The sequence below is a fragment of the Bombina bombina genome, chromosome 1 (genome assembly GCF_027579735.1).
Source record: "Bombina bombina isolate aBomBom1 chromosome 1, aBomBom1.pri, whole genome shotgun sequence".
Classification (NCBI taxonomy): Eukaryota; Metazoa; Chordata; class Amphibia; order Anura; family Bombinatoridae; genus Bombina; species Bombina bombina.
Genome location: NC_069499.1, coordinates 604,956,319 through 604,969,485, shown reverse-complemented (window position 1 = coordinate 604,969,485; position 13,167 = coordinate 604,956,319). Strand labels below are relative to the sequence as shown.

The 13,167-nt window shown below is 39.0% G+C and overlaps 1 protein-coding gene across 1 annotated transcript in view; it reads left to right on the top strand.

Moving 5' to 3' along the window:
* CENPI (centromere protein I) overlaps positions 1–13,167 on the top strand; it is a 224,399-nt gene that overhangs the window by 19,827 nt on the left and 191,405 nt on the right. Inside the window, exons 7-8 of the mRNA XM_053698960.1 lie at positions 11–57; positions 8,483–8,572. Coding sequence (XP_053554935.1) covers positions 11–57; positions 8,483–8,572 — 137 coding nt within the window. The remainder of the gene's footprint in view (positions 1–10; positions 58–8,482; positions 8,573–13,167) is intronic.

Here is a 13,167-nt window from a genome sequence, read left to right as displayed (position 1 = left end):
TTCCTTCCAGTAAGACCTTTTAGAGTCCGAAAACTACTTGAGTTGCAGAGCAAAAAGGTAACAAAAACTTGTAGTAAGGACTAACCACAGATTATGGACATGGCACACTGTATAATGATAGTGTGTACATGTAATGACTAAGCATATTGTACTGTGTGCTGGCAATGAAACAATGTTCCATGTAACAATAGTCAATATCTGCTGTGGAGCTGAAAATATATATAATTTATATTAAAATGCTTTTACACACAGTTTTCACCTAGCGTATACAGTAACAAATTCATTGCGGGTTGACTTTTTCGGACTTCAACTTTCATAATTCCGAAATTCAGCAATTTTGAAACAAATTTAAAATGTACTTCCATTATCAATGTGTGCTCACCCTTTTTATATGCACACTTTATAAGACACCAGCAACTAATGAGCATGTGCAAAAGTTCAGTGTATATGAGTCTGTAATTGGCTGATGTCTGTCACGTGATACATTGGGCAGGAAATAGAAACTTCTCAGAAAAAAAATCTAATACTCTGAATTTCAAATTCTGTTGCATTATCTTTTTATTGTTAATTTGTGAATTATACAATTCTACTGTATTTAATGGTCCTTGTTTTAAAACCTATCAGTGCCTATATACTGATAATGAGCCCAATGTTCCAAATATGCGTCTAAACGTTTGTAATGAGCACAATGCCCTTTATAAAGGTACTTAGAATCTGTACACTGTATCCTTTTACTTAGCATGTTCATTGTTAAAGTGAATGTCAACTTTCTCGAATGAAAGCCCTGTTTCTTTTTTAAGACACGAGTCCACGGATCATCTTAATTACTAATGGGATATTCACCTCCTGGTCAGCAGGAGGAGACAAAGAGCACCACAGCAGAGCTGTATATATAGCTCCTCCCTTCCCTCCCACTCCAGTCATTATCTTTGCCTACGTTAGTGATAGGAAGAGGTAAAGTGAGGTGTTAGTAAAAGATTCTTCAATCAAGAGTTTATTATTTTTAAAGTAGTGCCAGAGTGTGCTGCTTTGTTCTAGGGTGTAGCCGTAGTCCATATCAGTCTCTACAGGAGAGCTTTGGTGGCTTTAGAGCAATGGGAACTTGTGGGACATTATTCTCACTGCGCCTCCCATATATTGATGCTGCCCTGCCTCTGAAAAACCTGAGCGATTCTAACTCTGGACTTTCTTTTCATTCTCTGGTCCATGGGAGGGATAGGACCTCTTAAACCTGGAGTCTGCCTTTGCTGCCAGGCAGAAGATGAGGTAAGTGCTGACTTTATTTCTGGAGGTACAAAGAAAAATCTCAGAAAAGGTTTGGGCACTTTATTTTTTACACAGACCTCATCACATTGGGGCTCCTTTTCAAGGGGTTAACATAGTACATTCTCCTAGTTGTCTTAGGGGACACTTGGCAGCTTGGACGCAGGCACTGGGACTGTATGGAACATGTAACTCATCTCCTGGCGGTTATAAAATACATAGCCGACAGGGAGGGCTCATACTGACTGCCTATTGGTTTTTGTGTGAGTTCAGTGTGCGGGTGTTTACTATTTGAGAGTTCATACGGGCTAAGCAGCTTCCTAAGGCATAGGTAAGGGAAGCTAAGCAGTCTGTTATTTTGCTCCCGGTCGTTTAGCTTAATAATAATGGCGACCGCGAAAGGGATTGAAATGCCCACGAGGGGCGGAGCTTGAGTGGCGCTAATTTGGTGGTGCAGCGCAGCTTTTATGTATGGACAATAAGATTATAACAGTCTTACAGATATGACAGCGCTGTGACTGATTAAGCAGCAACTGTTTATTCTGGTATTTTGCTCCCGGTGCCTATATTTAAAACTATGGCAACCAGGAGATAACTTGTGAATGCCCACGAGGGGCGGAGCTTGAAAATGGCGCCAATTCTCTCCTTCCTAACACTGCACGAGCTATCGTAAGGAGTGGGGAATCTTTATGTGGGTGCGCCTTGTAGAATGTTCTGTCTTCCTAGCCCTTCCAGTTTAGGACCAATTAGTTTAATTGTTGCCATGAATTTTACTTTTGCACTTATGACAGCGCTATGACTAGGTCGGCTGTTATGTGGAGAGGCTGTCTGATACCTCAGCTGAGTCAGGCTGCGGTGTTGATTCGGTTGAAAAGTTTTAAAAATTCCTTGTATGTTTTCAGACATTTCTAGCCTTAAAGGGACACTGAACCCAAATTTTTTCTTTTGTAATTCAGAAAGAGCATGCAATTTTAAGCAACTTTCTAATTTACTCCTATTATCAATTTTTATTCGTTCTCTTGCTATCATTATTTGAAAAAGAAGGCATCTAAGCTTTTTTTTGTTTCAGTACTCTGGACAGCACTTTTTTATTGGTGGATGAATTTATCCACCAATCAGCAAGGACAACCCAGGTTGTTCACCAAAAATGGGCCGGCATCTAAACTTACATTCTTGCATTTCAAATAAAGATACCAAGAGAATTAATAAATTTTGATAATAGGAGTAAATTCGAAATTTGCTTAATATTTCATGCTCAATCTGAATCATGAAATAAAATTTTTGTGTACAGTGTCCCTTTAAGTAAAGTAAACAAATTTCACTTTAACATTTAAAGAGACAGTGACTTGTTGTTTAGAAAAAAAAAAGTGTTTTATTTCATTTTTTTTTTGGCCATATGTGAGTCAGATTGGTTCACCTCATTTAAAGGGACAGTCTACCATAGAATTGTTATTGTTTTAAAAGATAGATAATCCCTTTATTACCCATTCCCCAGTTTTGCATAACCAACACAATTATATTAATATACTTTTTACCTCTGCGATTACCTTGTATCTAAGAACCTTCTTCCAGCCCCCTGATCACATGACTGTAACTGTTCATTATCTATTGTCTTAAATTTAGCATTGTTTTGTGCTAGATCTTAAATAACCCCCTATGCCTGAACACAGTGTTATCTATATGGCCCACGTGTGCTTTCAATCTATTTGTGTTGAAAAGAGATTTAAAAAGCATGTGATAAGAGGCAGCCCTCAAAGGCTTAGAAATTAGCATATGAGCCTACCTATGTTTGGTTTAAACTAAGAATACCAAGAGAAAAAAGCAAATTTGATGATAAAAGTAAATTGGAAAGTTGATTAAAATTTAAAAGTCCTATCTGAATAATAAAAGTTCAATTTATACTAGACTGTCCCTTTTAAGTGAAGAGGTTCCACTTTAACATTTACAGAGACCGTGACATTTGTTATTTTAACAAAAGATTCAGTCTTATTTTTTTTTTTTGGCTATATGTGAGTCAGATTGGTTCACCTCATTTAAATGAAGAGGTTACATTTTAATATTTCAAGAGACAGTACTGTTTGTCATATGAACAAAGGTTTACGTCTCATTTAATTATCCTGCCATTTGTGAGTCAGATTGATAACGAGGTGTATATAAGAGTTTATGTAACACATGCAGTGCCCTGCGGTTTCTCTCCAACTCCACCTGGAGTTTCTGCGCAAGAGCTCACTTCCTTAAGGGTTATAGCGATCTCTATGCACAATAACATAACGTTTATTTTAGGTAGATTTTTAATAAAATAAACAAGGTCTGGAATGTATTGAGTCTCTGATGACCAGATGACCCATCAGCAAGATGAAGCTGAGGGGTAGATAGGTCTGGCAATGTTTCCGTGCTAATTTACCTTTTTGTCTGCACACAAGGATGTAAAATTTACCTTTGGAAAATTTAAAAAGACAGTGACACTTTTTATGTATTAATATTCGTTAAAGAATTCCAGCTGTTTCTCTGTGTAATTCATCCTTTGTGACACAGGATGGGCCTGGGGATCCTTCTTGGGGTCTCTTGTCCTAGGCTTGGAGACCATTGGGGTACTTCCAGTCTTCCATTTTTTATTTCCGGAGAGATCTTTATCTGATAAAGGTAGAAAAACTTTAGTTTTTCTAAGGTGTATACTTCCTGGGAGCCTAGTGACGTGGGTCAAGATATGACACAAATTCTCCTAAGGTGTCCCTAAGAATTTATGGCTCTCATGCAGTGCCTTGCATTCTTCTCTCACTCCACTTGGAGTTAAAGGGACAGTCAACACCAGAATTGTTGTTTTAAAAGATAGATAATCCTTTTATTACCCATTCCCCAGTTTTGCACAGCCACCACAGTTATATTAATATACTTTTTACCTCTGTGATTACCTTGTATCTAAGCATCTTCTGACAGCCCCCTCTATTGACTTTTATTGACTAATTTTAGCCAATTAGTGCAGTGTCTGCCACAATCCACGGGCGTGCTCACAATGTTATCTATATGGCTTACAGGAACTAGCTCTCCCCTGCTGTGAAAAGCAAATACAAAAGCATGTTATTAGAGGCAGCCTTCAAGGGCTTAGAAATTATCATATGAGCCTTCCTAGGTTTAGCTTTCAACTAAGAATACCAAGAGAACAAAGCAAAATGGGTGATAAAAGTAAATTGGAAAGCTGTTTAAAATTACATTCTCTATTTGAAACATGAAAGTTATTTTTGGACTTGACTGTCCCTTTAAGTTGCATTATTGCATAATCTGTTTTTACATGTTCTAGGGGAAAAGTGCAAGAGGTCATTTCTTTCTGAATTATGTTATTGATCCAGTTTTCATGAATGTTTCTTCCCTGTGAGGAAGATACTTCAGTAGTATCGCATAGGGAATTGTCAGTCTCTGATGAGGTAATTCCTTTATCTGATGCTAGTTTTATTTTTCTTCATTTTTAGGTCAATTCCTCCATTGGAGAGATTGTCTACTTAAAGGAGGTTTTTAGCTTTTTTGGGTTTTCCTGACACCAGTAGGCTATATTAATATTGTGATGTGCCCTTCATGGTAGAAGTACTTTCTGTACTAGATAGGGCTATAGAGTTTACTCCCTTTGTCTCTTTATTTTAGAAGATACTCAGGGGGATTAAGAATTTACACGCCAACCAAGGGGGCTTGTGTCCTTTCAATGCATTGACAGAGAAGCATATTTTTAGAGGTGCTATTCGCAGGTGGATAGTAGTCCCTTTAATAATCCTATGGTTAAGAGTCAGAATGGGGAGATATCTCAGTGGTAGTCCATTTGACTGCAAATCAAGGGGTTCCTGGTCCAGATCCAGGGGACCTCTTTGCTAAAAAGGAGTGTACTGTAAACACTAAAAATATCAGCAGCCAGCTGTTGTAACCTTATGGTTAGCTTAGCTATCTAGCGAGTGAAAGTTTTGCTATTAGAAACCAGCTGCGGCTATTTCAGGAATAGGCTCCTTTCTATTCAGAAGAGTAAAAAGGATGTATGATATGATTTTTTTTTTTTTTTTTTTTTTTTTTTTTTTTTACAAATTTCTGGTAAAATCCTTCCACTCTTTTTTTCACCAAGTGGAAACCGTTTTAAGTCTTTCTGGAAGCCCTATCCGGTTCAGCAAGTTTTTTCTGTACTTGTCTAGTCCTTCAGTCCACTTTTTGGCCGTTAGTGGATAAATGCATGGAGTTAACTGGACTGATGGTGGCCGCAATCGGCATCTTTCCGTTTGCATAGCTCTGCAGTTAAGCATGCTAAGGCATTGGAACGGGGATTAGGTAGACTTGCCTCCTCGTTTAATTCTGGAGAGGAGACAAAGGACTTTCTTCATTGGGGGTTGTCTCTGGATCATCTCTCCCAGGGATCCTGCTTTTGCAGGCCTTCTAGGATGATTGGGTCAACAAACACCAGCCTTCTAGGTGAGTAGCAGCTGGGGTTCCCTACAGGTTCAGGGAATTTACTATAAACATCCTAGAACTGAGAACAAGCTTTAAAGCTCTTCTGGCCTGGCTCCTGCTAGCCTCTCTACCGTTTATCAGGTTCCAATCGGACAACATAACTTCGGTGGCTTACGTCAATCGCCAGGACGGAACGAGAAGTTCCTTAGCGATGAAGGTAACCAAAAGTATCGAGCGGGCAGAGGCCCGCTCTTGTATATCGACAATCCATATTCCAGGGGCGGTCAACTGGATCTTTAATCCGGGGGAGTGGGATCTCCATCCGGAAGTGTTCATATGGAGTCTAACCGGTATTACATTTCATGGCATCCCGAGGGCTACCAGGATACGGGTCGAGGTTCAGGGCTCCTAGGTGGAGTTAATAGATGCTCTGGCGGTCCCTTGGACCGTCAGTATAGCATACCTATTTATTATGTTTGCTCTTCTTCCTAGGGTCATTGCTCGAATCACACAGGAGAGGGTTTCGGTGATCCTCATAGCTCCGGCATGGCCTCGCAGGATTTGACATGCGGATCTGGCAGAGATGGCATCTCTACCTCCTTTCAGACTTCCGTGGAGGAAGGACCTTTTGATTCTGGGCCCAAATCTAGTTTCTTTGAAGCTGACTGCTTGGAGATTGAACGCTTAGTTTTTCTCCAAGCGGGGATTTTCTGATTTGGTCACAGAGGCCATGATTCAGGCTCGTAAGCCTGTGTCTAGAAGGATTTTCCATAAGATTTGATGTAAATCTCTCTTTTGGTGTGAATTTAAGGGATACTCGGAGTATAGTTTGAATTCCTAGAATTAGTTTTTTTTCTCCTAGAGGGTTGGAGAAGGGTTTATCTATTTTGTTTCAATACGTCTGAAGGATGTTCCAGATGTACAATCTTTTGGTCAGGCCTTGGTCAGAATCAGGTCTGTGTTCAAATCAGTTACTCTTCTTTGGAGTTTTAACTTAGTTCTCAGAGTTCTTCAGGGGGCTCTGTTTGAACCTATGCATTCCTTGGATATTACATTGTTATCTTGGAAAGTTTTATTTCTTTTTACTTTTTCTTCTGCTCGAAGAGTGTCAGAGCTCTTGATGTTGCAGTATGCGTCTCCTTATCTTTTCTCAGATAAGGTAGTTTTATGTACTAAACTAGGATTTCTTCCTAAGGTTGTTTCTGTTCCGAACATTTCTCAGGAGATTGTTATTCCTTCCTTGTGTCCTAATCCTTCTTTTCAGAAAAAAAAGGAATTCTACATATTTTTGATGTGGTCCGTACTATAACGTTTTATCTACAGACAACTAAAAATTTTTGTCAGTCTTCTTCTTTGTTTGTATTTGTCTCAGGACATTCATTATGCATCTGAGTCTGATGGACAGCAGCCTCCCAAGACAGTTACGTCTCATTCCATGGGGGGGGTTGTTTTCCTCATGGGCATTCAGAAATGAAGCTGCAACTTGATCTTCTCTTCACACTTTTTTGTCTCGGCTGATGCCGCTTTTGGGAGAAAGGTTCTTCAAGCAGTGGTGCCTTCAGTTTAGGTTTCCTGTCTTGTCCCTCCCCGTATCATCTGTGTACTCTAGCTTGGATATTGGATCCCATTAGTAATTAAGATGATGTGTGGACTCATCATGTCTTAAAGAAAATTTATGCTTACCTGATAATACATTTTTATTTCTTTTTTGACACGATGAGTCCACTGCTCGTGTTGTGGTTTTTGTTTTTTGTAAACTTCAGACACCTCTGCACCTTGGCTTTTCCTTTCTCTTCCTAACTTCGGTCGAATGACTGGAGTGGGAGGGAAGGGAGGAGCTATTTAACAGCTCTGCTGTGGTGCTCTTTGCCTCTTCCTGCTGACCAGGAGGTGAATATCCCATTAATAATTAAGATGATCCGTGGACTCATCGTGTCAAAAAATAAATAAATTTATCAGGTAAACATAAATTTTCTTTTTTTAAAATACTATTAAAAACAGGGGCACTTTCATTCATGAAAGTTTACATTGAAGCCGTTCTTTTAGAATACCTTTTATTCCTAGCAAGCGTGGAACACCGCAGCAGTGATTCCTCCGCCCCCCAGGACGTCTCTTCATCAGAAATGGCGACACCGGCTTCCTCCAATCATGGCGCAGCATCAAGCAATGTTTGCTCCGGGGGGGGAGCCGGATTCGTAATTTCTGACGTAAGTATAGAACTTTCAGTATAGGCAAATTTAGCTATTTCTAATGCCGATATAAAGGTAAAGGAGCTCTCATTTTAACAATTTAATACACTCCAGTAGGTAAATTTAGTGTAACTGTCCCTTTAATTCCCTGTGACACCCATAACCTGACCTGACAATTAGGCATAGGAAAATGGATGCTTCTTTTTCATCCGAATGTGGAAATCTAGATCTCAGTGTTTTGCACTTTCACAAAAAGAAATCTGGCTCTAAAAAGGGCCAAATGCCACAAGCTGCTTCCACCTTCTGCTTTAGAATACTAACGTAGCATCTGAATACACATGTCTACTGACAATCGCTGGTCCACAATGAGAATGAGCATGTTCCACAATATAAATATACTGATCTAGCTTAATATGAAACCACCTGCACTACCTAATGATGATGCTTAGTTTCTGACAAGTAAATTGATACTGCTTATCTGAGCAGTCCACTTTATAATTTAGTGTGGTGTGTCTAGAATGTAATAACAACCTGCATTATTTTATAATATTGTGTATCCAGTCTATAAACGCAAGCATTGTTTGGTTACTCTCTCCTTTCCTTTACAGGGATTGCAGCCATATCTTCTTGGCCTACTTTCCATATATAAAATATTCTGTCCAGAACTTGTCTCACTTTCTCTGCCTAGGAGACATAAGGTAAGATGGCAATCAGAAAGCATTGATAGCTTTGTTAAAGTAGTTTGCCCCAGGTCTGAAGGGGTTATAGCGTACATGAATTAGTATTGAGAAAAACAGCAAGGCCTGAAAACATTCACTTTTTGTATTTTTTGGTAAACTGACATTTGTTGCTAACGTGATGGTAAACTTTCCCCTTTTGTATAAAACGATCTGAAATGTTAGCGACATTTTAGATGGTTTAATTCATCAGTTGCAATGAAGATACACTATAACTTACTTTTTTTTATTATAATCATGAAAATCAAATACCCTGTGCTCCAGCCGCGTACTTCTGAAGTATGTTTTTTTTTTCTTCATGAGCAATCGGTTTGAACTGTTCTCAAATTGGTCCCCTAGCCACAAAAGAAAAAAAATGTGTGTTTGTTCACCTTATGGCTAGAGTGCAGATTGGAGAACAGTTCAAACCGTTAGGCCACAAAAAAAAAATTACTTCTTAAGTGGGCGCCCGGAGAGCAGGATATTTTCAATTTCATTGCTGCATTAAAAAGTAAGTAAAGTGTATCTTCATTACAACTAAATGAATTAAACTCCATCTAAAAGATTGCTAATATTCCGGATCTCTTTATACAAAGGGGAAGTGGTTTTAGTGTGGGGTAAGCTTTGGCCAAGGATCTATAGTGATGTTTGTTAGTAAAGTGCATGAGAAGAGCGCCACAATGTTGGCTAAAGGGTATAAATGAAACTGTAAATGCAATATATCAATAAAACAATATATAAATTTGATAGGAAACATATAGCAATTGTTTATTACACAAATGAGACAATAAATAAAAATATGCACAAATATAAAAAAAATCAAAGGGATCCCAATAAGAGAAGTAAATGTATGAAATGTCAATATAAAAACAAACGGCAGAAAAAAATATGTTTAGTCCAAAGGGCAGTCCGTGTGAAAAAGTAATAGTGATGTTCCTGATAAAAAGAGAAAAAGATGGTATATCCAGAAAAAAAATACGTCGGTGGGAGAAAAAATACATTTATATATCTATCCGAGAAGAAGGGAAAAAATTGCAATAGTCTTAATGTGAATCCTAACTACATGTATCCATAAAGAAAAAAGATGAAAAAATAAATAAATATATCTATATGTATATCTATATCTCCACAAATACAGCTATAGGTGTTCTCCAGTGAAGTGTGTATTTCTGAAAAAATACAGAAAAACATGTCTATCACAACGGCGCTATAAGTGCAAAGTAAGTCCTTCTTACCAAAATGTCAGATGAGCACTCTTAATGGCAAGCCAACGCGTTTTGGTCCTTAAACACGACTAAAAGAGTGCTAGTACGTTCCACCTTTAACCCTTAAGTGACCATTTTTCAATTTCCTTGCCACTAAGGACCAGGGCTATTTTTACATTTTTGCTGTCTTTGTGTTTAGCTGTAATTTTCCTCTTACTCATTTACTGTACCCACACATATTATATACTGTTTCTCTTGCCATTAAATGGACTTTTTTTTTAAAGATACCACTATTTTCATCATATCTTATAAATTTACTATAATTTTGTTTATAAAATATGATGAAAAAATTTAAAAACACACTTTTTCTAACTTTGACCCCCAAAATCTGTTACACATCTACAACCACCAAAAAACACCCATGCTAAATAGTTTCTAAATTTTGTCCTGAGTTTAGAAATACCCAATTTTTTACATGTTCTTTACAAGTTATAGAGCAATAAGTACAAGTAGCACTTAACTATTTCCAAACCATTTTTTTTTTCAAAATTAGTGCTAGTTATATTGTAACGTTGATATCTGTCAGGAATCCTAAATAACCCTTCACATCTGTATATATGTATTTTCTCTTGTTAAGTGTATCCAGTCCACGGATCATCCATTACTTGTGGGATATTCTCCTTCCCAACAGGAAGTTGCAAGAGAATCACCCACAGCAGAGCTGCTATATAGCTCCTCCCCTCACTGCCATATCCAGTCATTCTCTTGCAACTCTCAACAAAGATGGAGGTAGTAAGAGGAGAGTGGTGTATTATAGTTAGTTTTTCAACTTCAATCAAAAGTTTATTATTTTTAAATGGTACCGAAGTGTACTATTTTATCTCAGGCAGCATTAGAAGAAGAATCTGCCTGCTGTTTCTATGATCTTAGCAGAAGTAACTAAGATCCACTGCCGTTCTCACATATTCTGAGGAGTGAGGTAACTTCAGAGGGGGAATGGCGTGCAGGTTATCCTGCAATAAGGTATGTGCAGTTAACATATTTCTAGGGATGGAATTTGCTAGAAAAATGCTGCTGATACCGGATTAATGTAAGTTAAGCCTAAATACAGTGATTTAATAGCGACTGGTATCAGGCTTATTACCAGAGATACATACTCTTATAAAAATGCAATATAAAACGTTTGCTGGCATGTTTAATCGTTTTTATATATGCTTGGTGATAAAACTTATTGGGGCCTAGTTTTTTTTCCCACATGGCTGGCTTGATTTTTGCCTAGAAACAGTTTCCTGAGGCTTTCCACTGTTGTAATATGAGTGGGAGGGGCCTATTTTAGCGTTTTTCTGCACTGCTAAAATTACAGACAGAGACACTCAGCTTCCCTCTGCATGATACAGGACATCTCTGAAGGGTTCAAAAGGCTTCAAAAGTCGTGTTTGAGGAGGGTAACAACCACAGTAGACCTGTGGCAGTTGTTGTGACTAGTTTTAAAAACGTTTTTTTCATTTATTATTCCGTTTTTGGTATTAAGGGGTTAATCATCCATTTGCAAGTGGGTGCAATGCTCTGCTAACTTGTTACATACACTGTAAAAATTTCGTTAGTGTAACTGCCTTTTTTCACTGTTATTTCAAATTTTGACAAAATTTGTTTTTCTTAAAGGCACAGTAACGTTTTTTTATATTGCTTGTTAACTTGATTTAAAGTGTTTTCCAAGCTTGCTAGTCTCATTGCTAGTCTATACAAACATGTCTGACACAGAGGAAAATACTTGTTCATTATGTTTAAAAGCCATGGTGGAGCCCCATAGGAGAATGTGTACTAAATGTATTGATTTCACCTTAAACAGTAAAGATCAGTCTTTATCTATAAAAGAATTGTCACCAGAGGGTTCTGTCGAGGGGGAAGTTATGCCGACTAACTCTCCCCACGTGTCGGACCCTTTGCCTCCCGCTCAAGGGATGCACGCTAATATGGCGCCAAGTACATCAGGGACGCCCATAGCGATTACTTTGCAGGACATGGCTGTGATTATGGATAATACCCTGTCAGCGGTATTAGCCAGATTGCCTGAATTAAGAGGCAAGCGCGATAGCTCTGGGGTAAGACGAGATACAGAGTGCGTAGATGCTGTAAGAGCCATGTCTGATACTGCGTCACAATATGCAGAACCTGAGGACGGAGAGCTTCAGTCTGTGGGTGACATCTCTGACTTGGGGAAACCTGATTCTGAGATTTCTAATTTTAAATTTAAGCTTGAGAACCTACGTGTATTGTTTGGGGAGGTGTTAGCTGCTCTGAATGACTGTGACACAATTGCAGTGCCAGGGAAATTGTGTAGACTGGATAAATATTATGCAGTGCCGGTGTGTACTGATGTTTATCCAATACCTAAAAGGTTTACAGAAATTATTAGTAAGGAGTGGGATAGACCCGGTGTGCCGTTTCCCCCCCCCCCCCTCCTATATTTAGAAAAATGTTTCCCATAGACTCCACTACACGGGACTTATGGCAGACGGTACCTAAGGTGGAGGGAGCAGTTTCTATTTTAGCAAAGCGTACCACTATCCCAGTTGAGTACAGTTGTGCTTTTTCAGATCCAATGGATAAAAAATTGGAGGGTTACCTTAAGAAAATGTTTATTCAACAAGGTTTTATTTTACAGCCCCTTGCATGCATTGCGCCTGTCACTGCTGCTGCGGCATTCTGGTTTGAGGCCCTGGAAGAGGCCATCCATACAGCTCCATTGACTGAAATCATTGACAAGCTTAGAACACTTAAGCTAGCTAACTCATTTGTTTCTGATGCCATTGTTCATTTGACTAAACTAACGGCTAAGAATTCCGGATTCGCCATCCAGGCGCGTAGGGCGCTATGGCTTAAATCCTGGTCAGCTGATGTGACTTCAAAGTCTAAATTACTCAACATTCCTTTCAAGGGGCAGACCTTATTCGGGCCTGGTTTGAAAGAAATTATTGCTGACATTACTGGAGGTAAGGGTCATACCCTTCCTCAGGACAGGGCCAAATCAAGGGCCAAACAGTCTAATTTTCGTGCCTTTCGAAATTTCAAGGCAGGTTCAGCATCAACTTCCTCTGCTTCAAAACAAGAGGGAACTTTTGCTCAATCTAACCAGTCCTGGAACAAAGGCAAGCAGGCCAGAAAGCCTGCTGCTGCCTCCAAGACAGCATGAAGGAACGGCCCCCTATCCAGCAACGGATCTAGTAGGGGGCAGACTTTCTCTCTTCGCCCAGGCGTGGGAAAGAGATGTTCAGGATCCCTGGGCGTTGGAGATCATATCTCAGGGATATCTTCTGGACTTCAAAGCTTCTCCTCCACAGGGGAGATTTCACCTTTCAAGATTATCTGCAA